Genomic DNA, 27,141 nt, shown 5'->3' on the forward strand with positions numbered 1-27,141 from the left:
AGGAGCTCGTTGAGGTTTTGACGCGAGCAGTGGCCAGATTAAACATCGACTGGCCCACTGAAAGATCAGAGGCAGGAAGAAAGCGTGCTAGTAAATTAGACGAAAGATTCCTGCCCTCTCGCGCTTCAGAACCTCAGCGCCGGGGCCTGCCGTTTTTCCATGATTTGCACACCGAGGTGGCAAAATCATGGAAGAGACCCGCATCATATCGTGTATTCAGCCCGCAGACTTCGGTCTACAGCAACATCGTCGGGCTGAAGCAATATGGTTATGGGGCGATGCCAAAGGTAGAAGAGACGCTTGCGAGCCATCTCTCGCCTTCCTCAGCATTGTCCCTGAAGGCCCCGACTTTGCCCACCAGACTATTAAAAACAACGTCGGCACTGGTGGGCAAAGCGTACTCAGCAGCAGGTCAGGCTGCCGCATGCCTGCATACAATGGCAATAATGCAGGCGTATAAGGCTGACCTGCAAAGGGACCTAGATGGACGTGATGAGGTGGGGGGAGAAATTATCAACGAGCTAAGAACATCAGCAGATCTTGCTCTCCGGGCCACCAAGGAGACGGCCAGATGTGTGGGCCGCTCTATGGCAGCCTTGGTGGCCACGGAGAGGCATTTATGGCTCAACCCCACCGAGATTAAGGAGAGGGAGAAAAGCTTCCTGCTGGACGCGCCGCTGTCTCCTGGCGGTCTCTTTGGTGACGCAGTACACACTGTCACCGAGAGGTTCCAGGAGTCAAAGAAGCAAGTTGCGGCGCTAAAGCAGTTTCTTCCTCTCCGGGTCCAGGTCCCTGGGGCTGCTGCTGACACCAAGCAACCCAAGCCGAGTACGAGCTCCGCTCACAGGGCACAACAGAGACAGAGCGTCGCCACCCGAACTCCCCCTCAGCATGGGGACAAGGGGCGGCGCTCTCAGGCGAGGCCTTCGAGGGGCAGGGCTGATCTGAGGACAGTCCTGATCGCCAAGAAGGCCTCGTCTAAGCGTTCCAGATGCCAGAAGCGTCAGGATGCTGAGGGTGGTTCCCCCCGTAGGGAAACGGTGTTTACCCCTATCAACGGGACCCGTTTCCCTGCGGCACCCTCTGGGGGCCGCGCTGCCAACCCCGCCGCAACGCCGGGGCGCAGTCGGTCTCCGCGGGCCACCCGAGGGTGGTCCGCGCCCCCCTCGGGGGGCTCCCGAGCAGTCAAGTCAGTTGTTCCCTGCCAGTTCGCCGCTTCAGGGCGCTGTGCTTGCTGTTCAAAGTACACCAGAGGCCAGCCTCGAGAGGCTGGTTCCCTTAGTAGATTTTCTGGACGAGTGGAAACGTCTGTCAAATATATCTTGTTGGGTCCTGCAGATAATCGAAAGGGGGTACGCCATTCAATTCAAAAGGCGGCCACCTCCTTTCAGTGGTGTCCTACCCACAGAGGTGGGCCCGGAGCAGGCTCTGGTAATGGTACAGGAAGTAGAGACACTCCTGCGAAAGGAGGCTATAGAGGGATTCCTCCTCCCGGCAGGGAGTCTGGGTTTTACAGCCGTTACTTCATCGTGCCAAAGAAGGATGGGGGCTAACGCCCGATATTAGATCTGCGTCTATTAAATCGCTCAGTGGCCAAGCTCAAGTTCAAGATGCTCACACTCAGACAGATTGTATCGCAGATCAAATCGGAGGATTGGTTTGTCACCATAGACCTCAAAGATGCGTATTTTCATGTCTCCATCCTTCCACATCACAGGAAGTTCCTGAGGTTTGCTTTCGGAGGAGAGGCATACCAATATCGGGTACTTCCCTTCGGTCTAGCACTGTCACCCCGCACTTTCACCAAGTGTGTGGATGCAGCTCTGGCGCCGTTGCGTCTGCAGGGCATCCGCATACTGAATTATATCGACGACTGGCTGATTCTAGCGCATACAGAACAGATGGCGGTTCAGCATCGAGATGCTGTTCTCGCACACATGTCGAAATTGGGGTTGAGCCTGAATGCCAAGAAGAGTGTGCTTTCTCAGGCTCAGAGAACCACTTTTCTAGGAACTGGGACTCGGTAATTATGTGGGCACAATTATCGCCAACACGCATAACATCGATCCTGGCAGCAGTCAAAGAACCGAAGCTAGACCGGGCCGTCACTGTGAAACAGTTCCAGAAACTGTTAGGTCTCATGGCAGCAGCGTCCAACGTAATACCTTTTGGCCTACTGAACATGAGGCCGCTACAGTGGTGGCTCAGAACAAAAGGATTCTCCCCGAGGGGAAATCCGCTCCGCACGATCAAAGTCACACGGCGATGCCTACGTGCTCTGGTCATGTGGAAAAACCCGGGGTTTCTGTCCCAGGGTCCCGTGTTGGGGGCTCATGTTCGTCGCGTAACGCTAACAACAGATGCCTCTCTCACGGTCTGGGGTCCGACCATGAGTGGCCGTTCATCCCAGGGTTTATGGCAGGAACACCAGCGACACTGGCACATAAATCGGCTAGAGATGCTCGCTGTGTTTCTTGCATTGAAACAGTTTGTGCCCGACCTCAGGGGCCAGGTACTTCTAGTGGCTCCGTACTGGCCGACCAGAATTTGGTTCTCGGACCTGATATCTCTCCTGGAAGGCTCTCCGATGGAGATTCCGACCAGGAGGGATCTACTCTCTCAGGCGGGCGAGAGATTCCTGCACCCACGCCCAGAGTTGTGGAAACTGTGGGCCTGGCCTCTGAGGGGGCCAGGCTCATAGAGGAGGGTCTCTCGGCCGAGGTCGTCGAGACCATCCTTCACTCCAGAGCTCTGTCCACGAGGAAGCTGTACGCTTTGAAATGGAAACTTTTCTCAGCATGGTGCAGAGAACGCCAGTGGGACCCAGTTAACTGCCCGGTTGGTATAGTGCTGGAGTTTCTGCAGGCAAGGTTCTCGGCAGGGTTGACCCCCTCCACAATAAAGGTGTACGTGGCGGCCCTGGCTGCCTTTGGGTGGAGTGTCTTTGGGAAGACACCCCCTTATTACACGTTTCCTCCGTGGTACCTTAAGGTTGAGGCCGGCTATGCACTCGAGGGTCCAGGCATGGGACTTGGCCATTGTTTTGCGGGCCTTATCTGAGCCTCCGTTTGAACCCTTAGAGGAGGTTTCAGAGAAGTTCCTCACCCTAAAGACCATCTTCCTTTTGGCCATTTTGTCTCTAAAGAGAATAGGAGATATTCAGTCCCTGTCAGTAGGGCCCTCATGTCTAGAGTTTGCGCCTGGTATGGTAAAGGCTTTTCTGCATCCCAGACCAGGTTGCATCCCCAAGGTTCCTACGAGCCCAAGGGGCCCAATTACTCTACAAGCCTTCTGTCCTCCTCCTTAACCTTTTTCTATTCCTGTCGCCTAAGATTGATATATATATATATATATATATATATATATATATATATATATATATATATATATATATATAATCACATGTACATGCTCAGAATTAAGATGCATCATGAGGAGGTGCGTTCTCTGGTCTGATGAAACAAAGATTGAACTCTTTAGCCTGAATGGCAAGCACCATGTCTGGAGGAAAGCAGGCACCGGTCATTACCTGGCTAATACCATCCCTACAGTTAAGCATGGTGGTGGCAACATGTGGAGATGTTTTTCAGCAGCGGGAACTGGAAGACATTCAGGATTGAGGAAAAGATTAATGCAGCAATGTACAGAGACATCCTTAATGAAAACCTGCTCCAGAGCACTCTGGACCTCAGACTGGGGTGAAAGTTCAACTACCAGCAGGACAATGACATTGAGCACACAGCCAAGTTAACAAAGAAGTGGCTACAGGACAACTCTCTTAATGTCCCAGAGTGGCCCAGCCAGAGCCCAGACTTGAACCTGATTAAACATCTCTAGAGATATCTGAAAATGACACTAAACATCCCCAGCCTACCTGGTCCTGCAAAAAAGAATGGAATAAACTGCCCCAAAATAGGTTTGCCATGCTTGTAGAGTCATACTCAAAAATAATTGAAGCTGTAATTGGTCCCAAAGGTGTATAGTTATGTACTTGTGATTTATTTTTTATTTATTTATTTTTCTTATTTTTTTTAATAAATCTTCAAGGATTTTGAGGAAATTTATCAATTTAATTGCATGCTTGTGTGTGTGTGTGTGTGTGTGTGTGTGTGTGTGTGTGTGTATATATATATATATATATATATATATATTGTAGCAAAGTTCGATAATGGAAGGAAGGAAGAGGACACGGGGGTCGGTTGGACTGTTGACGCTCTCTGTATTTATTTATAATTCTCAAAACACATCAGCACACTCAATGGTGTGCTTTTCTCTCAACACAACGATCACTTCCGGGTCGGCACTTCCGGCTTCCGGTTAACTCAGTCTCTGGGGTTCGCGTCAACAGTCTGGCTCTCTCTCTCCTCGATTTCCGGTTCCACCGATGTTTTATACCCTCTCCGCGCTCATTACTAGAACGAGAGACAGGTGTTATTAATCTGCTTCCAACCCACTCACTTACCGCTTGTCCCGCGGCTCTCTCTCCCGCTGCAGACCTCGCTGAACCACGCCCCCCTTGCCACATATATATATATATATATATATATATATATATATATATATATATATATATATATATATATATATATATTTAAATATATATATATTTAAATATATATATATTTAAATATATATATATATATATATATATATATATATATATATATATATATATATACATACACACACACACACATCAGAAAGTCAATGTTATTTCTGTAGTTTATAAAATACAGATTGTTTCTAAGTAATAGCTTCACAAAAGTAACACATTGTAATTATGCTGTATAAAGCAGCTCTAACAAGCCAATGGTGTCTTTATTCAGCTCCAGTCAGTTCAGTGTTAAAGTCAGTTCAGCAACTGTAACGTTTATCAAATGTGCATACATAGTGTATATACAGTGTATTTGAACTCATGTGTTCTCCGCTGCACTAAACGAGCAAAATACACAATAAAGTAGTGATTAACATTTGTCACATCTATGTGCAGTTTATCATGTATGTGGCTAATCATTTTATTGTGTGTAGTGTTTTTTACGTAAAATGTATTTTTTTAATGAACTTTTGAATTAAGTGTTTACTTTGCAAGAGATCGCTTTGCATATTGAGTGTTGTGTGTGTGTGTGTGTGTGTGTGTGTGTGTGTGTGTGTGTGTGTGTGTGTGTGTGTGTGTGTGTGTGTGTGTGTCATTTCGAGAGCCATTTCAGAAATTGTGTAAGCAATTTAAAAAAACAGTAATGTTACCTTTTTCTTCAGGTCAAGCATACTTTTTTTGTGACTTTCTTACTAATCACTGAAACATAGTTGTATGATCAATTTGATTTTGGCACTGTTATTCGAAACAAATTATGGTATACATTTTTCTCAGTTCATGTATTTTAATTGAAAATTGCACCATACTCTGTGTTTGAGCTACAGGGACATTCTGTGGCAGTAAAGGTTCTGCGGTACATGTCCACTTCCCACTGTGATGCCATATACAGCTCTAATCATTTCATCAAGTCTGATGGCCACTGTCAGTAACATCACATCAGTCTGTAGGGCTGTACCAGGGTTTTACTGTCTGGTATAAAACCAAAAAACTGTCAGCAAAACTAAGAAGATAAACCAAGATCAAGACTCGGCTTGTCCCAGTGCATTAACAACTCAAAAATGGGTAAGAACTGAATATATGAATTATTCATGTTTTTTAAAAGCCTATCATAACAATCTAGTAAATTCAAAACTGTTTAAGATACAGTCTGTACACAGAGAAACATGATCTGCTAAAACCAATCAGATCATCCATAATCTATCGTCATATTTAATATATCAAAATTTAATAATATAAATCTAGCCTATTCTTTAAACTGAATAGAAATATATCCCATGAATATATTTGCTTCACAGTTTACAAATTACACTGTTGTTGAATAAGACATATATATATATATATATATATATATATATATATATATATATATATATATATATATATATATATATATATATATATATACAGTCAAACCAAAAATTATTCAGACACCAGATGTTTTACTATTTGGTGCAGGACACTATAGTTAATTTATGTAAGTGGGGATAGCAAAATAAAGTAAACTGTGACATATTATATTATTCAGACCAAAATTATTCAGACACTTTGACCTGACCATGTTTTGCTTAAGTGTTTTTTCTTGATTTGCTAAACCTTTTACACCACAGACTTAACAAAATTAAGCATTGCTTGGTCATTGGTTGACCTAAATTGATATTATCTAATTGTTAATCTACTTAAAATAAACAGCTGACAGCTGATTGGTTGATTGCAATCCATTACAGACCTTTCTATCAAAGTTATCTGACTTTGTCAAGAGGAATTTGTTCTGACATTGTTTTACTCCAAGTTCTTGTAATTTTTTATTATCATACTAAACTATAGTGAATAAACTGATAATGTGATAAAATGTTGAAGGTGTCTGAATGGTTTGACTATATATATATATATATATATATATATATATATATATATATATATATATATATATATATATAATTTAACAATTAAATTAATACAAAACTTAGATTATAGTGTAGGAAGGTATTAACTACATGTTTGGTGCTAAGTGATCAAGATTTGAGAACAAACAAACAAAAAGTTTTATTGATGTTTTTATCCAAAAAAGCAGCCCTCACATATATTTTCTCTCTCTTTGCTATGTAGAAGCCACAAGTTTTGAAGCTGAAAACCTGACCAGAGGCGCAACAAACGATACAACAATTCAGTCTACTAACTTAGGCTTTGGAATCTTTTTAACATGCATTTTCATTGTCACCTTTATAGTGGGTTTCTTTGGAAACGGGCTTGTCATATTTCTGACTGGCTGCAGAATGAAGACGACAGTCAACTCTATTTGGTTTATCAACTTGGCGATTGCAGACTTCCTCTTCATATTATCCTTCTTCTTATTTGCTTTTATTAACTACTATTCTGTGAACAGAGATATGAAGATATATATCTCATTATACATTATCTGCGTTTTGATATTACTAAATCGGTTTGCTAGTGTTTTCTTCCTGGTAGTTATCAGTCTGGACCGATGCCTGTGCACATGGATACCTGTTTGGGTTCAAAATAACCGAACTGTATTTAGAGCCAGGATCATCTGCATTATAGTGTGGGTTTTATCCATCGGCTGCTGCATCCCTTTCTTCATTGTGCGTGTGTTTCTTTCTACGTTTCTGGTCACATATCAATTTTTAGTGGGCTGTCTCATCCCCTTCCTGATCATTGCATCTTCACACATTGCTATTGGAGTACGAATCAAACGCCTCAAAATGGGGAAGCAGCTCAGGTCATACCGGGTCATTATCGCTGTCATCTTGGCATTTTTCATATGTTGCTTTCCATACTATGTTTGCTTGTTTTGTGCAGTAAACACGGTTTGCTTGAGTTATAGTAATGTAATAGTACTTCTGAAAGCAGTGACATTCAGTTTCTGTCTGCTTTATCTAAACAGTTGTCTGAACCCCATTCTCTATGTGTTCATGTGTGATGAATATAAGAAGAAGCTTAAACAGTCTCTGCTGCTGGTGCTGGAGACGGCGTTTGCTGAAGATCATCTGGAATTTAGAGGAAGGCAAATACACACAGATGAGCAGAACCAGACAAACACCCATGAAACAGCATTAGATACACTCTCTAAATGAGTGTGACCACCATAAATATGATTATTACCATTACAACAACAACCACTGTATTCCTTATCTAGCAATGCTTTCTCCCCATCTCTCTCTCTCTCTCTCTCTCTCTCTCTCTCTCTCTCTCTCTCTCTCTCTCTCTCTCTCTCTCTCTCTCTATTTGTGGTATGCAATCTGTGTTGTAGAATCAAATGGGGAAAGTTTTTACTAATGATTAAATGCTGTTTTTTTCAGTATTCTAAATGGTATAAAAAGTGCAAAAGTATTAAATATAAATGTTAAGACATGTATACACTTTGAAATATAGAAAATAATCTACTGTATCATTAATCTACTGTATCATATGCATTAAATCATATACATTACAAAATAAATTCCTTGCGTACATTAAAAAAGTACAGCAGCATACATAATCTCTTGACAAATACATTATAATAAATGAAAGATCAATGAAGTGCTATGGCAGAGCTATTTTCATACACTTGTAGAACATTTCAGTTTACCTGAATTACTAAAAAGCACACTCTCTCACAAAAATGCATATAAATAATACGACATATGAAAATGTGTTTTTGCATGCATATGGTACACAGTTTTCGTGTGAATATGATACGCACTTTATGGCGTATTATGTTCAAACCCCGCCCCCATTCTACCCAAGGGCATCATATACACGCCATAAAGTGCGTATCATATGCACGCGAAAAACTGCTTAGTGTATGCACAACAAAACTCATTTTGGCGTATTTGCACACTCATACTATTGATACGCAGCCTCATGTGATTGTGTTGGAATATGACATCATTGAATAAACGTTACTGGAGAATAAAGCCCAGGTTGATGTACTATTAAATGTACATGCACTTGAAATTCAAGTAGTATGTTTATATTAGATTTGAATTGTACTAAAAACATACCTAAGTACACTTTTAATACATTTAATAGTATGTCTTTTTCACCTGGGAGTGCAGAAGTGAGAATGCATTTTTTCTTTACAATCAAGCCTGCAAAAGTCTTAACCAAACAAAGAAAGAAAAGAGTTTAAATGCCACCCCGCATCATCTTCAAGTGGACGATCACTTCTTTGAGTACAACTTGCATTTTCTGCAACTGAGGGCTTGCTATACAGACACTGTAATGTTTGAAGACTTCTTTATCACAGGATCTGTGAAAGTGAAAAAATAATTTATATAAAATGAACCAATGATTAAAGGGATAGCTCACCCAAAAATGAAAATGTGATGTTTATCTGCTTACCTCCAGGGCATCCAAGATGTACAGGTGTGTTTGTTTCTTCAGTCGAATAAAAATGAAGATTTTTAACTCAGCCGTTGCTCGCATAATGCATGTCAATTGGGTTTATTTCTTTGAGAGTAAAAAATACACAGACGTACGAATCCATATTAAACACAGCGGCTCGTGGGGAAACATTGATGTCTTAAGAAACAAACGATCGGTTTCTGCGAGAAACCCAACAGTATTTACATAATTTTTTACCTCAAAAATAACACTATGTACAAATGCAGCAGTTGCACCATCACTTCCGGCAAGTTTCATTTATTTGACATCACTTGCAGGCAGTCATGGCGCGGTCGCTGTAACGAACATAAGCTTAGAAGACCAACAACGCCCCTTACAGTGAGCAGAGATTCATCAGTCACTGATATTCACCGTAAAAAAAAAAAAAAAAAAAAAAACATAAATCTCTGGCAGCAAAGTTACCAGATGGAGTCTGTAAAATTACAGTAAAAAACCTTTTCACAAAATTACGTGCAATACACCGTAAAAATACAGATAACATTTTACAGTCAAAATTAATAAAATTTCATATATTGCTGTTAATTAACAGATAAATTAAGTCAAATTACACATAAAACAACTAATTTTCAAGTTAATCTCGGCAATTTTAAGGTTTTTATGAGTTATTTTATAAATCTGCTGTCTATCTACAGAAATTTAATTTTTAAATACAGGTTTTCCATGTACAGTATAGGATATTATTTATAAAAAATTCAGTAAGCACAAATTAAAAAACGTCTCGGTTACGTATGTAACCCTAGTTCCCTGAGGGAACGAGACGCTGCGTCGAAGCGCTGTGAGAACGGCTCTGCGTTAATGCGTTGTGAAGCGCCTGTAGAACCATTCCATCGGAAAAAAGATCGATCGTCGGCGTGATGACGTCATTGACCGGAAGCTATAAAGCGTCCGTGAAAACAAACAGGAACTAACTTCTGATAAAGCCTGAAGTAAGTGATCACGGACACGCCGGGAGTATGGCAAAGCGACGCAGCGTCTCGTTCCCTCAGGGAACTAGGGTTACATACGTAACCGAGACGTTCCCTTTCGGGGAACTCGAGCTGCGTCGAAACGCTGTGAGAATGCTTATACCCACATCGCCATAGGACCAAGTGTCTCGTATGTGTGAAGCCAAAGCGCACACGGTTACGAGAGTACCTGCGCCCCAACAGTAGATGCCAGGTCTAGTTCGTAGAACCTGATGAAGGTTAGCGGAGACGACCAACCGGCCGCATTGCAAATATCGTGGAGGGAAGCCCCCGACAACAGTGCTTTCGAAGGAGCCATACCCATGGTAGAATGCGCCCGGACAGCCAGTGGAGACGGCTGCCCGGCCGCCTCGTAAGCAAGTGAGATGGCCTCGACACCCACTTGCTCATCCTCTGCTTAGATACTGGGGCCCCCTTCTTAGGGGGTCCGAAACAGACAAATAACTGATCAGTTTTTCTCCACAGGGCAGCTCTGTGGACATATGTATCCAACGCCCTAACAGGGCACAGCAGATTTAATCTTTCCTGGTCTGACGTCGTGAACGGAGGAGGACAGAAGGCTTGGAGAGTAATGGGGCCCCGTGGGCTCGTAGGAACCTTGGGGACATAACCCGGCCTGGGATGTAGAAGGGCTTTCACCATCCCCGGCGCAAACTCTAGATATGAGGGCCCTACTGACAGGGACTGAATATCTCCTATTCTTTTGAGAGACGATATGGCCAAAAGAAAGATGTTTTTTAGTGTGAGGAACTTGTCCGAAACCTCCTCTAAAGGTTCGAACGGCGGCCCGGACAAGCCCCTCAAAACAATGGCCAAGTCCCATGCTGGGACCCTCGAGTGCATAGCCGGCCTCAACCTTAAAGTACCACGGAGGAAGCGTGTAATCAGGGGGTGTCTTCCCAAAGACACTCCACCCAAAGGGACGTGGAAGGCACCCAAGGCCGCCACGTAGACCTTTATTGTGGAGGGGGTAAACCCTGCCGAGAACCTTGCCTGCAGAAACTCCAGCACTGTACCAACCGGGCAGTTAACTGGGTCCCACTGGCGTTCTCTGCACCATGCTGAGAAAAGTTTCCATTTCAGAGCGTACAGCTTCCTCGTGGATGGAGCTTTGGAGTGAAGGATGGTCTCTACGACCTCGGCCGAGAGACCTTCCTCTATGAGCCTAGCCCCCTCAGAGGCCAGGCCCATAGTTTCCACATCCCCGGGCGTGGGTGCAGGAATCTCCCGCCCGCCTGAGAGAGTAGATCCCTCCTGGTCGGAATCTCCATCGGAGAGCCTTCCAGGAGAGATATCAGGTCCGAAAAACCACACTCTGGTCGGCCAGTACGGAGCCACTAGAAGTACTTGGGCCCCGTCCCGGCGTACCCTCTCCAGAACTCCTGGAAGCAAGACAATCGGGGGGAAGGCGTAAAGAGGTAGCCTCGGCCACTCCTGTACCATGGCATCCAACCCCAGCGGGGCTGGATGGGACAGAGAAAACCACTGCGGGCAGTGGGAATTCTCCGCCGAAGCAAATAGGTCTATCTCTGCCTTCCCATATACCTTCCATAGGAGCTCCACCACCTCTGGGTGGAGTCTCCACTCCCCGGGCCTCGGCCCCTGCCTCGACAGGCTGTCTGCTTCCTGATTCAGGACCCCCGGGATATATACTGCCCTGATTGACAGCAATTTCCCTTGGGCCCACAGGAGGATCCGATGCGCCAATTTGTCCAGTGGACGGGACCTCAGACCCCCCTGGTGATTTATATAGGCGACCACCGATGTGTTGTCTGACCTGACCAGCACATGGTGGGCCCTAAGGTCGGGCAGGAACTGTTTCAATGCAAGAAACACTGCGAGCATCTCTAGCCGATTTATGTGCCAGTGATTTATGTGCCAGTGATGTTCCTGCCATAGACCCTGGGATGAGCGACCACTCATGGTCGCCCCCCAGCCCGTGAGAGAGGCATCTGTCATTAGCGTTACGCGACGAACATGAGCCCCTAACACGGGACCCTGAGATAGAAACCCCGGGTTTTTCCACATGACCAGAGCACGTAGGCATCGCCGTGTGACTGTGATCGTGCGGAGCGGATTTCCCCTCGGGGAGAATCCCTTTGTTTTGAGCCACCACTGCAGTGGCCTCATGTACAGTAGGCCAAGAGGTATTACGTTGGACGCTGCTGCCATGAGACCTAACAGTTTCTGGAACTGTTTCACAGTGACGGCCCGGCCTAGCTTCTGTTCTTTGACTGCTGCCAGGATCGATGCTATGCGTGTTGGCGATAATTGCGCCCGCATTATTACCGAATCCCAGTTCACACCTAGAAAAGTGGTTCTCTGAGCCGGAGAAAGCACACTCTCCTTGGCGTTCAGCCTCAACCCCAACTTCGACATATGCGTGAGAACAGCATCTCGATGCTGAACAGCATCTCGATCAGCATCTCGATCTGCTCTGTATTCGCTAGAATCAGCCAGTCGTCAATATAATTCAGTATGCGGATGCCCTGCAGACGCAACGGCGCCAGTGCTGCATCCACACACTTGGTGAATGTGAGGGGTGACAGTGCTAAACCGAAAGGAAGTACTCGATATTGGTATGCCTCTCCCCCGAAGGCAAACCTGAGGAACTTCCTGTGATGTGGAAGGATGGAGACATGAAAATACGCATCTTTGAGGTCTATGGTGACAAACCAATCCTCCAGTTTGATCTGCGACACAATCTGTCTGAGTGTGAGCATCTTGAACTTGAGCTTGGCCACTGAGCGATTTAATAGACGCAGATCTAATATCGGGCGTAAGCCCCCATCCTTCTTCGGCACGATGAAGTAACGGCTGTAAAACCCAGACTCCCTGCTGGGAGGGGGAACCCTTTCTATAGCCCCTTTTTGCAGGAGTGTCTCTACTTCCTGTGCCATTACCAGAGCCTGCTCCGGGCCCACCTCTGTAGGTAGGACACCGCTGAAAGGAGGTGGCCGAGTTTTGAATTGAATGACGTACCCCCTTTTGATTATCTGCAGGACCCAACGAGATATGTTCGACAGACGTTTCCACTCGTCTAGAAAATCGACTAAGGGAACCAGCCTCTCGAGGCTGGCCTCTGGTGTACTTTGAGCAACAAATTTCTTTAGCGCCGCAGCTTGCTTTTTCGACTCCTGGAACCTCTCTGTGACAGTATGGACTGCGTCACCGAAGAGGCCACCAGGAGAAAGCGGCGCATCAAGCAGAAAGCTCTTCTCCCTCTCCTTGATGTCTGTGGGGTTGAGCCAAAGGTGCCTCTCCATGGCCACCAGGGCTGCCATAGAGCGGCCAACACATCTGGCCGTCTCCTTGGTGGCCCGGAGAGCTAAATCAGCAGATGTCCTAAGCTCGGTGACAATATCTCCCCCCACAACATCACTATTATCCAGATCCCTCAGCAGGTCAGCCTGATACGCCTGCACGATCGCCATCGTGTGCAGGCATGCGGCGGCCTGACCCGCTGCCGAGTACGCTTTGCCCACCAGTGCCGACGTGGTCTTTAATGGTCTGGTGGGCAAAGTCGGGGCCTTAAGGGACGATGCCGAGGAAGGCGAGAGATGGCTCGCGAGCGTCTCTTCTACCTTTGGCATCGCCCCATAACCATATTGTTTCAGCCCGGCGATGTTGCTGTAGACCGAAGTCTGCGGGCTGAAAACTCTATATGATGCCGGTCTCCTCCATGATCTTGCCACCTCTGTGTGCAAGTCATGGAAGAACGGCAGGCCCCGTCGCTGAGGCTCTGAGGCACGAGACGGCAGGAATCTTTCGTCTAATTTGCTGAAACGCTTTCTTCCTGCCTCAGATCTTTCAGTGGGCTAGTCGATGTTTAATCTGGCCACTGCTCGCGTCAGAACCTCAACGAGCTCCTCACTAGCAGGGGACTGAAGTGGCGAGTCTTCAGTCTCGATGCTTTCAACGTCCACCTCCTCAGAGCTGGACAGTTGAAGCACCGGCGACTCTCTCGGGGGGGAAGAAACTGCCATGCGTGCTTCCATGCCCCGAGAAGAGCCGCTGGATGGTGCAGGTGAGGGCAGAGATAAGGCAGCGCCCGTCTCTAACCCCTCTGCAACATCCAATTGTGATCCCCACGACTGCAGCCTCCGCTCCGCCTCGGCGGCAGCGGGACCAGAGCCGCGGGGAACACGAGCCGAGGCACCCTCCTCAAAGAGTGCCCGGCGGGAGCGCAGCGTTCTTAGCGGTAATTTCTCACAATGCTCGCAGGCAGCCCCCTCGAGGGCTGCCTGGGCATGCTGCGCTCCCAGGCAGGCAACACAAAGAGAGTGTGTATTCCCACCCGTGATGTAGCGTGGGCAGGGATGAACACACTTTCTAAAACTGCCTTCGCTCGCCATAATCTCTATCTATTTATTTTCTCTTTATTTTGTTAATATATGGAAATATTTAACAAAAAGGGTGGAAAAACTCTTCAAATAGACAGACAAAAACACCAAATAGACAGACAGGTTCACACAGATCGCTTGCTGAAGGCTCAGAAGCTAGTTCCTGTTTGTTTTCACGGACGCTTTATAGCTTCTGGTCGATGACGTCATCACGCCGACGATCAATCTTTTTTCCGATGGAATGGTTCTACAGGCGCTTCACGATGCATTAATGCAGAGGCGTTCTCACAGCGTTTCGACGCAGCTCGAGTTCCCCCGAAAGGGAACAAATGTTTGCATATTTACACTAATCTTTATTTTTACAGAACCACTCACAACTCTGAATTAAGTAGACCTACACTGTTAAACTTTGCTGTAGATTTCTGGGTAAATAACTGTAAAATCGCCAGTATTCAGCTTTAGCATCATTGGAAGGTATTTTACTGTAATATGAGGTGAGGTTTTGCTGCACTAATAAACCACAGTACATTACTTTCAGCGCCCATGAAGGGAAATAACTGTAACATTTACTGGTAAATTACTGGTCTACATTCCCATGATGCATTACATTACCGTTTATTTCAAACTGTTTACATCTTCAGTCAGAAAACAAGGATTAATGCATTAACAAACACATATGCATGCATGTGAGCACACAAATACATACACAAGGGCTGGATATTTGAGCCTAAATTTGTTAAATTTACAAAATAAAGTACAGAATCTGCACATAACAGATGTCAAGTTACGCGTAAAATTACAAAACCATTTTACACCATTTTATCCAAAGCAACTTACAAATGAAGAGTATGGATGTAGCAATAAGTGCAGTGACAATTTCTAGATAGTCTAGGAAAACATTTTTTTTTTGTTAAACAGAAAATAGCTAGATTTAATGGGGCATGTGTTCACAAAAAGATGCATCTTTAACGGTCTCCTGAAAATGGCTGGAGTTATTCCACCAGCATGGAACAGTCCAGGTAAAGGTCTATGAAAGTGATTTTGTGCCTCTTTGGGATGGCACCACAATGTGCCATTCGCCTTAAAGCCCATCTTTCAAGTTGAAGATAACTGTGAATGAACGTGTAGATAAATAGTATAGGAACTCGACTTGCGTGAAGAAATTAATCATAAATGTGCATTAAAACAGTTTTTTAAAATAAATTGTGAGTAAAATTACTTCCGTTGTGAAAAACGCTCTGATCGGAAGTGACGCAACAGCCGGTAAACATCGTCTCTTCGTAATGGAGTCAGACAGTGAAGAGGGTGCAGTTGGGATAACTGTCAACTCTTACGATGGGCCATTGCCGTATAATTACGAAGGGTCAGGGAGAGTTAAGGGGAAGGGTAAATGGACAGAGGAGAGAGATAGAGTTGTGGTGTGAGGAGAATCGGTTGAGAATTGGGCAGGTGTCTTGGTGAGTGACCGCAGGGTATAGCTAATTGTGGCTAACGTTGTCTCCATGTTTATCACATTACAGTATCTTTAATAAATCATATTTAGCAATATTGCTGTTGACTTTGTTGTTTTTCAAGAATCCATGTAGATTGTCACCATCTATGCCAGCAACATGTGTCTTAAAATAATTAATTTAGATCCCAGATTTTAAATGAATGTTGTATGATGCTATAGCTATGTAATACACTCTCCAGTTTAGTGGCTGCTGGTGATCCTGAATAAAACATATTCTGTCATATAATCTCTTGCATTTTATGACACAAGTAATTATTAGTACACGTGGGGTTACAAAAATTTACAAGCAGTGAAAAAGTTTAGCCTCAAAACATTTGACATCTTTTAACATACACTGTAAAAAAAAAACACAGAAAAAAATGAGCAAATGCATGGCAGCACAGGGTGCCAAACGTTTTCCATTAATGAAAATAACGGTAAAACCCCATGAACTGAAGTAACATGTTTACACAGCAAAATTAAAAAACAACATTGACCATACAGTACTATAAAATGTTTAAAACATAATCTGAAATAACATATTTTGTCTGTATAATTGCAAATACATATATACACCATTAAATGTAATGGCATTATTTGACTGTAAGTTCACGTAACATGTTTAAACCCTTATTTAATAAAACATGTTTTAACTGTAAATGTAAAAACATGGTGTAGCAGTTGTTTAACTAAACATGATTTGAATGTAGATATAAATGACATGTTGATACCATTACTTAATAAAGCATGTTTTGACTGTAAACTGAAATCATGTTTTAATCATTATTTAACAGAGTTTGACTGTAAATTGAAATAACATGTGTTGACCGTTATTTAAAATAACAAGTGTTGACCATTATTTGAAAAAAAAAAATAACTGTGATGAACCATAATTTTGAAAGGCATGTACAGCACTTTGATTTTGATTATGGCTTACAGATAATTTTATATGTTGTTCATGAAATGTATGTTATATGTCACACAAAAAGTCATTAGAGAAACTATTTTTTATTTGTCCCTCTTTATTTTCTTCTGTTACAGTAGTTTCCATTGTAAATAACAATAATATTAACAACTTTAAACAGTGCTACAGTACCATCATCTAAACATTGCTTATATGCTTAAAATACAACATTGACAACACAAATTAATTTCAACATTGCATCTTCCACAAGCTACACTTCAAACAGAACAATGGTCTTCAAGTCAATGTTGATGCCTTTAAAAAATGAGAGAAAATGTTATTTGTCATACATCACACATCTATATTCATTATCATGTCTGATCATGTTACTCTTTTTAGATGTTCTTGCGTTTCTTACATACAATTTTTTTTTTACTAAAAATATTTGTTCATTAAATATGTAATGCACTTACAAATTTTATGATGGTCCACGACACCTTACTTCTTCAGACAGTTTAGTGATGTGACCTCACCCACTGAGGACCAGGCCAAGGGTGCACTGCAACAGCAAAAACAACGTAAATACAGTAACACTTGTTGGTTACAATTTTATGTTTAATATTACATGCCAGCATATTTACCCAGTATGATTACCTCCCAATGTCGCAGGAAATTTCCCCTTTTGCTTTTATGGTAGACATTTTTTGGTGTGCATTTCTGCACTGTTTTGACCTTTCTTGTCCCGTCTTCACGCACGCCATTTCAATCATTGCCCTCGGCCCAACGGCATCAGCCAAGAGACAAAGCAGCAGCCTAATTCTGCAGGTGGCACATCATGGCTCCAAAATAGCGTAAAAAGGCCTCACGGAAAAAATCCCTGTGTTTTTGTTTTGGTCGGGAAACATGCTCATTGACATAGCAAATAAGCTAAAACACGGAGCGGAGTTGGGTTCGCTGGATTAATTACAGGCCTCAGTTTGTTTTCAAAAATCAAGAGTGACTTTGTTAAGTAGCTTTGTGTGTAAAAGTGACCGTTCAGACAGCATATTCTGCTGTATGAATGCAATAACAGTGACTACAAAACAATCACAGACCTCGATGTCGAGTGGTGAATGGTAAGTGTTTAAAAAAATCTGTTAACATGTCATCCAATGTATTTTAAACGTTAATTGGCAACAGGTGAATACAATTACAATGGCTAATCACATACGGCTTTAAATCTTATGCTTAATGTTTGATGCAAGTAGCATTACAAAGTGCTAGGTTTCAGAGTTTTGTTGTTGTTGTTTTAGAAGGTTGCTTGCCTTACACAATCATTTAACAACCCTCATATGCAAGGACAACGGATTTCATCTTATGAGGTGTGTTACCTTTAACCACATGGATGATGATGTATTCGTGCACATTTTGTGATTGCTCTCTGAAGACAGTTAAGGGATATGTTAGTCATCAAATCTTACACAGACACGAAGCAAATACTCAATTTCCATGTTGTTTCCCAGAATGCAAATGTAAATTCTCAAAATACAATGCTCTCAAAGCTCATGTTTACCGCCATCACAAAAGACCACATACTCATTTTGATGATTCGACGGGCACGTTTGTTTGCAACAATACAGACTGTCTACAACAATTTACAGACATGAAAAATGTCCTCTCTCATCTCAGGTCACATTTATCCAAGGGAGAGGTGGTGTGTTGTCCTTTTGAAAAATGTGACAAAAAGTTCAGCTTAAGATCAAGTTTCACTGCCCATGTTTCACGAAAGCACAGGACTTCGACATTTGCACAGTTGCGGATTATGGATACTTTATCTGAGCAACCTGCTTCAGCATTTTTTGATGTTACTGAGGATGAGGTTGATGAAAGTGAATTCACAGAGTCACTGACGAAATGTAACACAAAGTCATTGTACATGAAAAATCTCTGCCTGTTTTATATGCAGCTACAAGCAAAATACCTGGTGCCATCGTCAACCATTCAGATGATTGTGGAGGAATTCAGTGGATTAAATTATATCTGTCATCAGTACACACAGAAGATGTTCAGGGAAATACTCAAGTCAAAAACGGCCCTCTCACAATCTGATATTGAATCTGTGGTGCAGACTTTGCAAGGCCAAGATTTACATTCAGCTTGTAATTCATTACTTTCCACAGAATACCAAAGAAGACAGTATTATCAGAAAAACTTTTCGTATGTGCATCCATAAAGTATGTATCTTGGTCGTGATGAGAACCGAAACCAACGTTATGCACAGTATATTCCATTGAAGAACACTTTAAAAACCATGTTAATGGATCCAGTGGTGTGGGAGCAGTGTACCAAACATCAGCATGTACACTGTTCTGTTTTCTCTGACATCTGTGATGGCTCGGTATTCAAATCCAATGACTTGTTTAAGCAGCCTGAGATTACAATCCAACTTATCTTCTACCAGGATGCCTTTGAGATTGTGAATCCCCTTGGGTCAGCTAAAAAAAGACACAAAATGATTGGAGTGTATTTTACACTTGGCAACTTTGAGCCATTTTACAGATCATGCATTGATAACATTCAGTTATCACTTTTGTGTCATGAGAGAGACTTTAACTATTTTGGTCAAACCAAGATTTTTTCTAAGTTGTTGGCAGATGTCAAAGAACTTGAAGAGCATGGATTTGTGACATCTTCGGGTGACATAGTACGTGCAACAATAGTGGCTATTATAGGTGATAATTTGGGGTCCCACTGCATCGGTGGTTACTCACAGAACTTCAGTACTGCCAAGCATTGCTGTAGGTATTGTTTGGTATCTCGCAGTGAACTTCAGAATGTGTGTGTAGACTTTCCCAATCGCACAGTTGAGTCCTATAAGGCGGCAGTGGAAACTCTAAGGACGACCGAAGAAAATGTTGTAAATGGGTTAAAGTTTGACTCCATTTTCAACTCTCTCAAATATTTTCATGTTGCTCAGCCTGGCCTTCCCCCATGCCTTGGCCATGACTTGTTTGAAGGCGTTGTAGCTATTGATCTTGCCATTTTCTTGGAATCCTTTGTAAAAAGGAAGTGGTTTTCATATACACAGCTGAACAGGAGACTTGCACAATTCAAATATCTGGATTCTGATGCTGGTTCTGCCCCCTCTCAGATATGTGAAAAAGGCAGAAAGTTAGGTGGTCAAGCAGCTGAGAACTGGTGTCTTCTCAGATTTCTTCCTGTCATAATTGGAGACAGAGTAGAGTCACAAGACCCTGTATGGCAACTGACTCTTAAGTTGAAAGAACTGGTTGAGCTAGTGTGTGCTCCCAAGATTTCCACTGCACAGATTGCATATCTCAATGTCTTAATACCAGAATATCTGGAAACAAGAAAGGAGCTGTTTCCTGGTGAAAATTTGAAACCAAAACATCATTACATGCTTCACTATACGTCACTCATTTTAAGTCTTGGACCTTTAATTCGTTTATGGTCATTGAGATTTGAAAGCAAACATTCCTACTTCAAAAGAAGTCTGAGAAGAACACAGAACTTCAAAAATGTATGCAAGACATTGTCACACAACCATCAACTTCTTCAAGCATATCTTCACTCACGGTCATTTTTTTCACCAAAGCTTAAAAGTGTTGACTTGTCCACATACTCTCCTCATTTGTACAGTGATGCTGTGTGCAAAGCTGTTGAGACAAGCTTGCTTAATGAACCAGACTTTGTTTCAACACGGGTAGAATACAAGGGTACCATGTACAGGAAAGGAAACTTAATTTGCCTTAAATGTGAAGAGGAGTATTCTATTTTACAGTTTGGACAGATTGAGCTGATTTTTGTGAAAGCTGATGAGATGACTTTCCTTGTGACTCCCCGCCCCTCAGTGTATTTGCATGATTATGGACTTTATGAGATTTTGCCTGCGACAAAGGAATTAATTTGTATAAATGCTGAGGACTGTCTGGATTATTATCCATTAAATGAGTACAGTTTTATGGGACTGAAGGTCATTACTCTGAAGCACAGCGTTGTTCATCTGTAAAAAGGATAAACTGTCCTCTCCCAACAGAAATGGATGCATTGTTGACTTTTATTGAGACTGTGTTCCCAAACCCTTTAACTTCAAAGTTAGCCATAGAGGGTTTGAACAGCCTAGGTGTGGAGACCATAGATGACCTACAGTTTTTGAAAGATGATGATCTAGGTGGCTTTCTGAGACCGATTGAAGCAAGAAAACTAATAGCCCAAATCCCAAGTAAGTTTTCAAATCAATGGTTTTACACTAGATACATATACACTAGTCAACATTTGAAGGGGATCAAAAAGTTAAGTTCACACGAACGGGTTTGGAATTGGTTTCAAGACAACTATTATTAAAGGTTTGATCCACTTTAAATGTTGACTTGTGTACATGCATACAATTAGATGAACTGTAAAAACAACACCCCAGTCCCTTTCATTCTGTACTTTGTTTGCTGTACTCTTTACTTGTATTACAGTGTGTCAGTGTGTTTCTTGTTTCTGCAGTGTTTTTTAATGCAGTTTTTTTGTTTATGCTATGTAGATATTGCTTCCACTCTGCAAAACACTGCCAATGATTTGTCTGCTGAATATACTTCTGATGCATCAGGTTCACCTGCTCCTGGATGCTCAATTTCACCATCCAGCTCTTCAAGTGGAAGACGTGAGTAAAACGCTGATACAACATTAAACAATCCACAAACATTTTGAAAGCAAAACATGTAATTTGTCAATTCTTGTAATTCATATACAGAGAATTAGCCATGTGAGCATACCCAGCCTTTAGCATGCCTGGCAAACAAATTGTGCCACACGTGCAGTTCACAGAGCATTATATGTATATGTACAAACCTGATTCCAAAAAAGTTGGGACACTAGAAATTGTGAGTAAAAAAATGAATGGAATAACTTACAAATCTCATAAGCTTATATTTTATTCACAATAGATTATATATAACATATCAAATGTTGAAAGTGAGACATTTTGAAATGTCAAGCCAAATATTGGCTCATTTTGGATTTCATGAGAGCTACACATTCCAAAAAAGTTGGGACCCAATAAGAGGCCAGAAAAGTTAAATGTACATACTTATTGCTTATTACTACCTGTCCCAACTTTTATGGAATCAGGTTTGTATATGTATACTGTATGTGTATATGTATACAAATCTGCAGATTTAGTGTACACTAGTCAACATTTGAAGAGTTTTGGGTATTGGTTTTAAGACAACTATTATGAAAGGTTTTGATCCTCTTAATTTTTACTAGAGTAGTTTGATGGTACAAATCAAACTGTAATGGCACGGGGCCTCAAAGCATTGATTTTGGAAATTGCATACATTGTGCAATTACATTGTGATCTGTACATGTGCCACCGTGGTGATTACCTGGTGCAAGAATGGCCAAACCATCTCCAGTTGAGTGTGAAGACTGCTGTTTATTGTTCAGAGCAACTACAGGGCCACAGTGCAGCAGATCACCAGCAACATGTTAAATGTGCCCATTTCATGCTAGTAATTTGTTGCACTGTGGTCCTGCGGTCCCTGTGAAAAATGCACAACAGTCTCCCCTCTGACAATAATGCACTGCGAACATAAAACAAGTCTGGGCACCACTTTAAATGCATACTCTATATAGTGGCACATGAACAACCCACCAAGCCCCATGCCATCTCTGTTTGTCTGTTATTAAACTTCAATAAATCTGCTTTTGAATAGGCAATCCCCCCCCCCCCCCCAAAAAAAAAGTACAGCTGCATGAAGTGTTCATCCTGTAACCTGTGGACATTGGCTTATCTTCTAGGTGACAGTAGCTGTGAAACTTCATTTTATGACCATGACTGGCATTATAGTTTTGATGTTCCATGGCAAAAAATGCCAGCAAGTTTCATGGAAAAGTTGCAAAATGGTGAAAGGCCAAGTTGCTCTGAGAGAAGACAGTTGGTCCGCATTGTTGCTTCTGAGATCCTGGAAGTCAGCAAATGTCCAGCAAAAAAACATGTATCAGAAATAGCCCGACAAATGGTGATTGCATACCCAAAATCTTTCAGAGATGAGATTAATTCCCAGGTTGTAGGAAGTGGATATGATTCTCTCCTCAAACAACTGGTGTGTAGAATTGACAATTTTAAAAGATCAAATGCCATTAGTACACCACTTTGTGGTACTCAAGAAGTATCAACAAAGAAACGAAAATTGTTATATGGTTGTATAAATTCTGATCCACAACTGCTAGTTGGAGAAACATCTGAATTGCAACAGGAAAAGAAAGAGAAGTTGCTAGTAATGTTTCAAAATAATGAAAGTGATGTAAAGACAATCTATGACTTAATGACTTCTACTTACACCTATCAAAGAAACAACATCCAATCTGGAAAGGAAACCAAAGATTTACTTGATGAATGGCCATATCTTTTTCAGCCAGCAGGAATGAAAGCACACTTTAAAGAGCTCACTGGCATTGACATAAACAACTGCTTTGAAGAATCTGCTTCCAGTAAGTTCAGAAGAATATTGGAGTACTTTCAATTTCAATGCACAGAAAGAGCAAGCAGAGCAGGGAGAATCCTCACAAAGTATGGAGCTGGAGGGGATCATGTTTGTGGGGCAGTGATGTTGCTGCTAACCCATTTCAAAAATGACCAAGACCACTTTCTTGTGATGGTAGAAGACACCTCTGTTCCAAGTGATATATGCTCAGACCAGCTTCCAGCAACACCATGTATAGTAGTGTGTGGTGGGTATTATTTACTATGATCTTGCAGCACATTAATTCCTGGTTTCATGTGACCAGAACTCACATTGTGTTAAATATTATGTCTTACTGATTTTGTGTTTGTTCAAAGGAGAGAACCCACTGACAGCCAGTGTGTACATGGTAGCAGTAGACCAGATGATTGTAAATGACCATCTCTTGAGTTTTACAGAAGCCCTGTATCTGATGTTCTCTCTTTACTATATATTGAACATCAGTTACCCTGTAGAACTGGGAGCCACACTAGAATTCTTGCAAAGGTAATTCATAGACTGCATTCCTTTGGCTAAAGAAGCATACAACAATTATTTAAGGATATTGTTTGTGTTGTGTTTTAAAGGTGCATTTTTAGGATAAATCCTCATAAAGGTTCCAAGGTGGAAAAGAGAGAGAAAAAGAGAGCGTACTCTGTCAACCCCAGAGTATTGAGTCTGACGTCAAAAATTGCTGCATTTGACTGGGGAGAGTAACAGGTATAGAAGCTCTGTTGTCTGTTGTGCACTAAAGGACAATAATTTTTATAATTAATTCCAATAAATGTGATGTAATTATCTGTGGCCAAAACTGAGAGTATTAGGTTATGGCTTGTTGATGTTTCTGCTCTTCTTTTGGTTTGGGTTTTAATTATAACTGTTTGTGTTCCCACAGATGTGGTCTTTCAGAAGATTAACATTTCGCTGAAGAACAGGACTTCTCTTTGTAAATCAGTGCAGTGCTTTGTTCATTTGCATTACTTTGTGATGTGATAAACTTCAAAATTATCAGAGTCCAGGCCCAGTGTTGTTGTTTTTTTTTTTTTTATTTTTTTTTTTATTGAACACATTTGTGTTCTGAAACATGCTTTATCCATTTTCCCCATGTGACATGGATTATCAGAATCCAGGTTGACTTTTTTTTTTATTATTGAACAAATTTGTGTTCTAAAACATGAGTTTTGCTGGGAAGTGTTTTTCCATTGTTTGATCTTGAAGGTCTGCTATATAATAAAAAGCTGAAGTTGTTTACAGCAATACTCTGGCTGCCATAATTTATTTTACATATAACATTTTACAAAAAAATTGTTTCAAGTGTATTTTAATTTGTTTTTTTAGCATTACTTCTGTTACACAGTATACAAAGATGTCCCTGTACATTTGGTTTAAATGGGGGTGCACGCCGAAGAAGTTTGAGAACCACTGGCTTATAGATTTGGCTTTTTTGTGATTTAAAAATAGCCATTTATTTGCAATGAAAATTTACAAAATGTTCGAAAAGTGGAAATAAAGTGCTTTATTAAGAGAAGAGTGTTTATTAAAAATAAAGTATTTATTGGGTTGGCTTAGGTGTCGGTGTAGAAGGGCTTTTATTCTCACATCAAGGTAGCAACATTTTTAATAAATAAAATAATTTTCATTATTGGATCCTGTTAATCTACAAAAATGATAAGGTGCAACTATTTGCCAATATAGATAGCATCTAGTATTTACACTTATTGAAAATGTGATAATTTTTCAATGAAAATGATTTACACCTAATGTAAATAGCATTATGTAAAAATGCTGATATTGACACTGAGAAAAAATAAATAAATATATATATATATATATAATTTTTTTCTTAGTGTAAATAGCATCTACAGCTGGTTATTTCAGATTTTGATATGGAAATCATGACAAAGCTTACCTTAACAATTAATGGTTTTCCAGAAGAGGTGTAACAAGTGGGTTGGACAGGAGTGTGTGTTTGGATGAGGATACCAATAATTGAATCACATACTCGAAATATGACCTCTTTAACCACAACACACCAGCCGTGAGACTCGAACCGGCAACTCTTGGGTTACAAGCCCGACTCTCTAACCACTAAGCTACAACTGTGCCCCTGTAGTGATAAAATGCTCTAACAGCCACAAGAGAAAACTGATGCCTTTCGCCACTAACCACAGCGGCAAAAAACAAAACAAAATATGATTTTATAAACAACATAGTCCAGCGCCAGATCGCCTCTTTTATAAACGAACGGTAGGCCTATGTATGACATGTATAAAAATATTAGGCTAAACACTGACTATAAATCAAGGAAACAACATAATAGCAACATTGTGTCGGATCACCAATGAAGTTTAGAAAATATGTCTAATGTCTTCAGTGGCACAGGCACTTTTTTGGAAGCCTGGTTTATTTGATGCTTTTTTCAAAGTCCTTGGTTCGAATCTGTATTATATACATTTTCGATGTTATCACAAATCACATCGAAAAGGCATTTATTTTCAACAAAAATAAAGTAGAAATAAAGTGTCTAATGAGTGTTTAATAAAACACTTTAGACTGTATGCTGTTAATGTACACAATTACCCAGATGCGAAGAGAATCTGCCAAAATTTAGAATATAGCATCTAAGTATTATTTAAACTTATTGCAAACTATCGCGACATTTGCATGATGTAAATAAAAATAGAGTAAATTAAGGGGCGGCAGTGGCTCAGTGGTTCATGTAGGTTGTCTACAAACCAGAAGGTTGGTGGTTCGATCCCCGGTTCCACCTGACCAAGTGTCGAAGTGTCCATGAGCAAGACACCTAACCCCAGCTGCTCCCGACGAGCTGATGTTGCCCTACATGGCTGACATCGCCGTCGGTGTATGAATAGGTGAATGTGAGGCAAAAATGTAAAGCGCTATATAAATGCAGTCCATTTACCATAAAATTATATATAATTTTAAATAAATACTTTATTTCCAATTAATACTTTATTTTTAATAAACACTCTTCTCTTAATATATATATATATATATATATATATATATATATATATATATATATATATATATATATATATTTGTGTAAATCACAACTGTTGCTTTTTGCATAGTAGTGCATAGTAACTGCCTAATTCACCTGGAAAAAATGTAGGCTATATTTGGTGTTAATGTATGCATTTTTAGTGGTATTTCACTGTTCTGATGAAAATGTGATATGACTGTGAAATTCTACGGGTTTTCTCTGTAAAACTAAACATTTTTCTACTCTGACCAAAAAACATACAGGAATGTTTTTTTAAGGACATTTCAGAATAACAATAGACAACAATTACTGTTATTTAAAAGAAAATGTCATTATTTTGCAGTAACAAATTTAAATATAGCTGCTAGCAGCAATTGCGGGGCCAAGCCCATTATGGCTCTTTTTGGCTTTTTAGGACTTTTGATATTATTAGGAAACTTTTGAACATTGCCCAATTCACATGCTTAAACAACATAACTTAACTTAACTTACTACACATTGAATTTGACCAATCAATCTTCAAAGCTTTAGCCTGTTGCTTTAAACAGCAGACCACTCATACTTTGGTTTGTTTAATTTTATAAAGGCTTGAGATTTCGAAGGCAGAACTGCAGCTTTTGCCACTAAATGACAACATTACACACAATTTTATAAAGCTGTCCCCCATGGGACTCGAACCCATAACCTCACAATCCGGTGTCTGACACTCATCTCATTACGCCACAGGGAAGACATGTGTCAATTGACATGCCATAGGACCATAGTTAAAATTAGAAATTAACTCAAAATTAATATTTTTGGATTTAATGAACAACATTATATATTTTTTTGTGAAAAATTGCTTGAAATCATTCTTAGAAGTAATTAATGTCTTGAACGGAAGAACATTTTTGCAAATAACCATTTAGAATGCTAAGCTAATTAGCATAAAGACACAA

General features: G+C 41.2%; 1 protein-coding gene, 1 long non-coding RNA gene and 1 pseudogene across 4 annotated transcripts; 2 read left to right on the forward strand and 1 right to left on the reverse strand.

The window, feature by feature from the left end:
• Positions 1–2,389: 2,389 nt before the first annotated feature.
• LOC137084491 (C3a anaphylatoxin chemotactic receptor-like) lies at positions 2,390–7,889 on the forward strand (annotated as a pseudogene).
• Positions 7,890–16,800: 8,911 nt separating this feature from the next.
• Positions 16,801–18,107, reverse strand: LOC137085075 (uncharacterized). Its single transcript, XR_010906896.1, has 3 exons — positions 17,344–18,107; positions 17,176–17,261; positions 16,801–17,017 (listed from the first exon to the last, which is right to left on the reverse strand). It is a non-coding gene; the product is annotated as an uncharacterized lncRNA (long non-coding RNA).
• A 2,517-nt stretch (positions 18,108–20,624) lies between these two features.
• Positions 20,625–24,603, forward strand: LOC137085076 (uncharacterized). 3 transcript variants are annotated; one of them, XM_067451633.1, is made up of 6 exons: positions 20,625–20,924; positions 21,234–21,353; positions 22,493–23,425; positions 23,535–23,703; positions 23,784–23,916; positions 24,092–24,603. In XM_067451633.1, the coding sequence occupies exons 1-5, from the start codon at positions 20,741–20,743 to the stop codon at positions 23,911–23,913; spliced, it is 1,536 nt and encodes a 511-aa protein (XP_067307734.1). In that variant the 5' UTR covers positions 20,625–20,740; the 3' UTR covers positions 23,914–23,916; positions 24,092–24,603. The 3 variants fall into 3 exon arrangements, with proteins under 3 accessions (XP_067307734.1, XP_067307735.1, XP_067307736.1); XM_067451634.1 differs by having other exon boundaries at positions 23,110–23,425; XM_067451635.1 differs by lacking the exon at positions 20,625–20,924 and having other exon boundaries at positions 20,939–21,353; positions 23,110–23,425.
• Positions 24,604–27,141: the final 2,538 nt, after the last annotated feature.

The sequence above is a fragment of the Pseudorasbora parva genome, chromosome 8 (assembly GCF_024679245.1).
Source record: "Pseudorasbora parva isolate DD20220531a chromosome 8, ASM2467924v1, whole genome shotgun sequence".
Classification (NCBI taxonomy): Eukaryota; Metazoa; Chordata; class Actinopteri; order Cypriniformes; family Gobionidae; genus Pseudorasbora; species Pseudorasbora parva.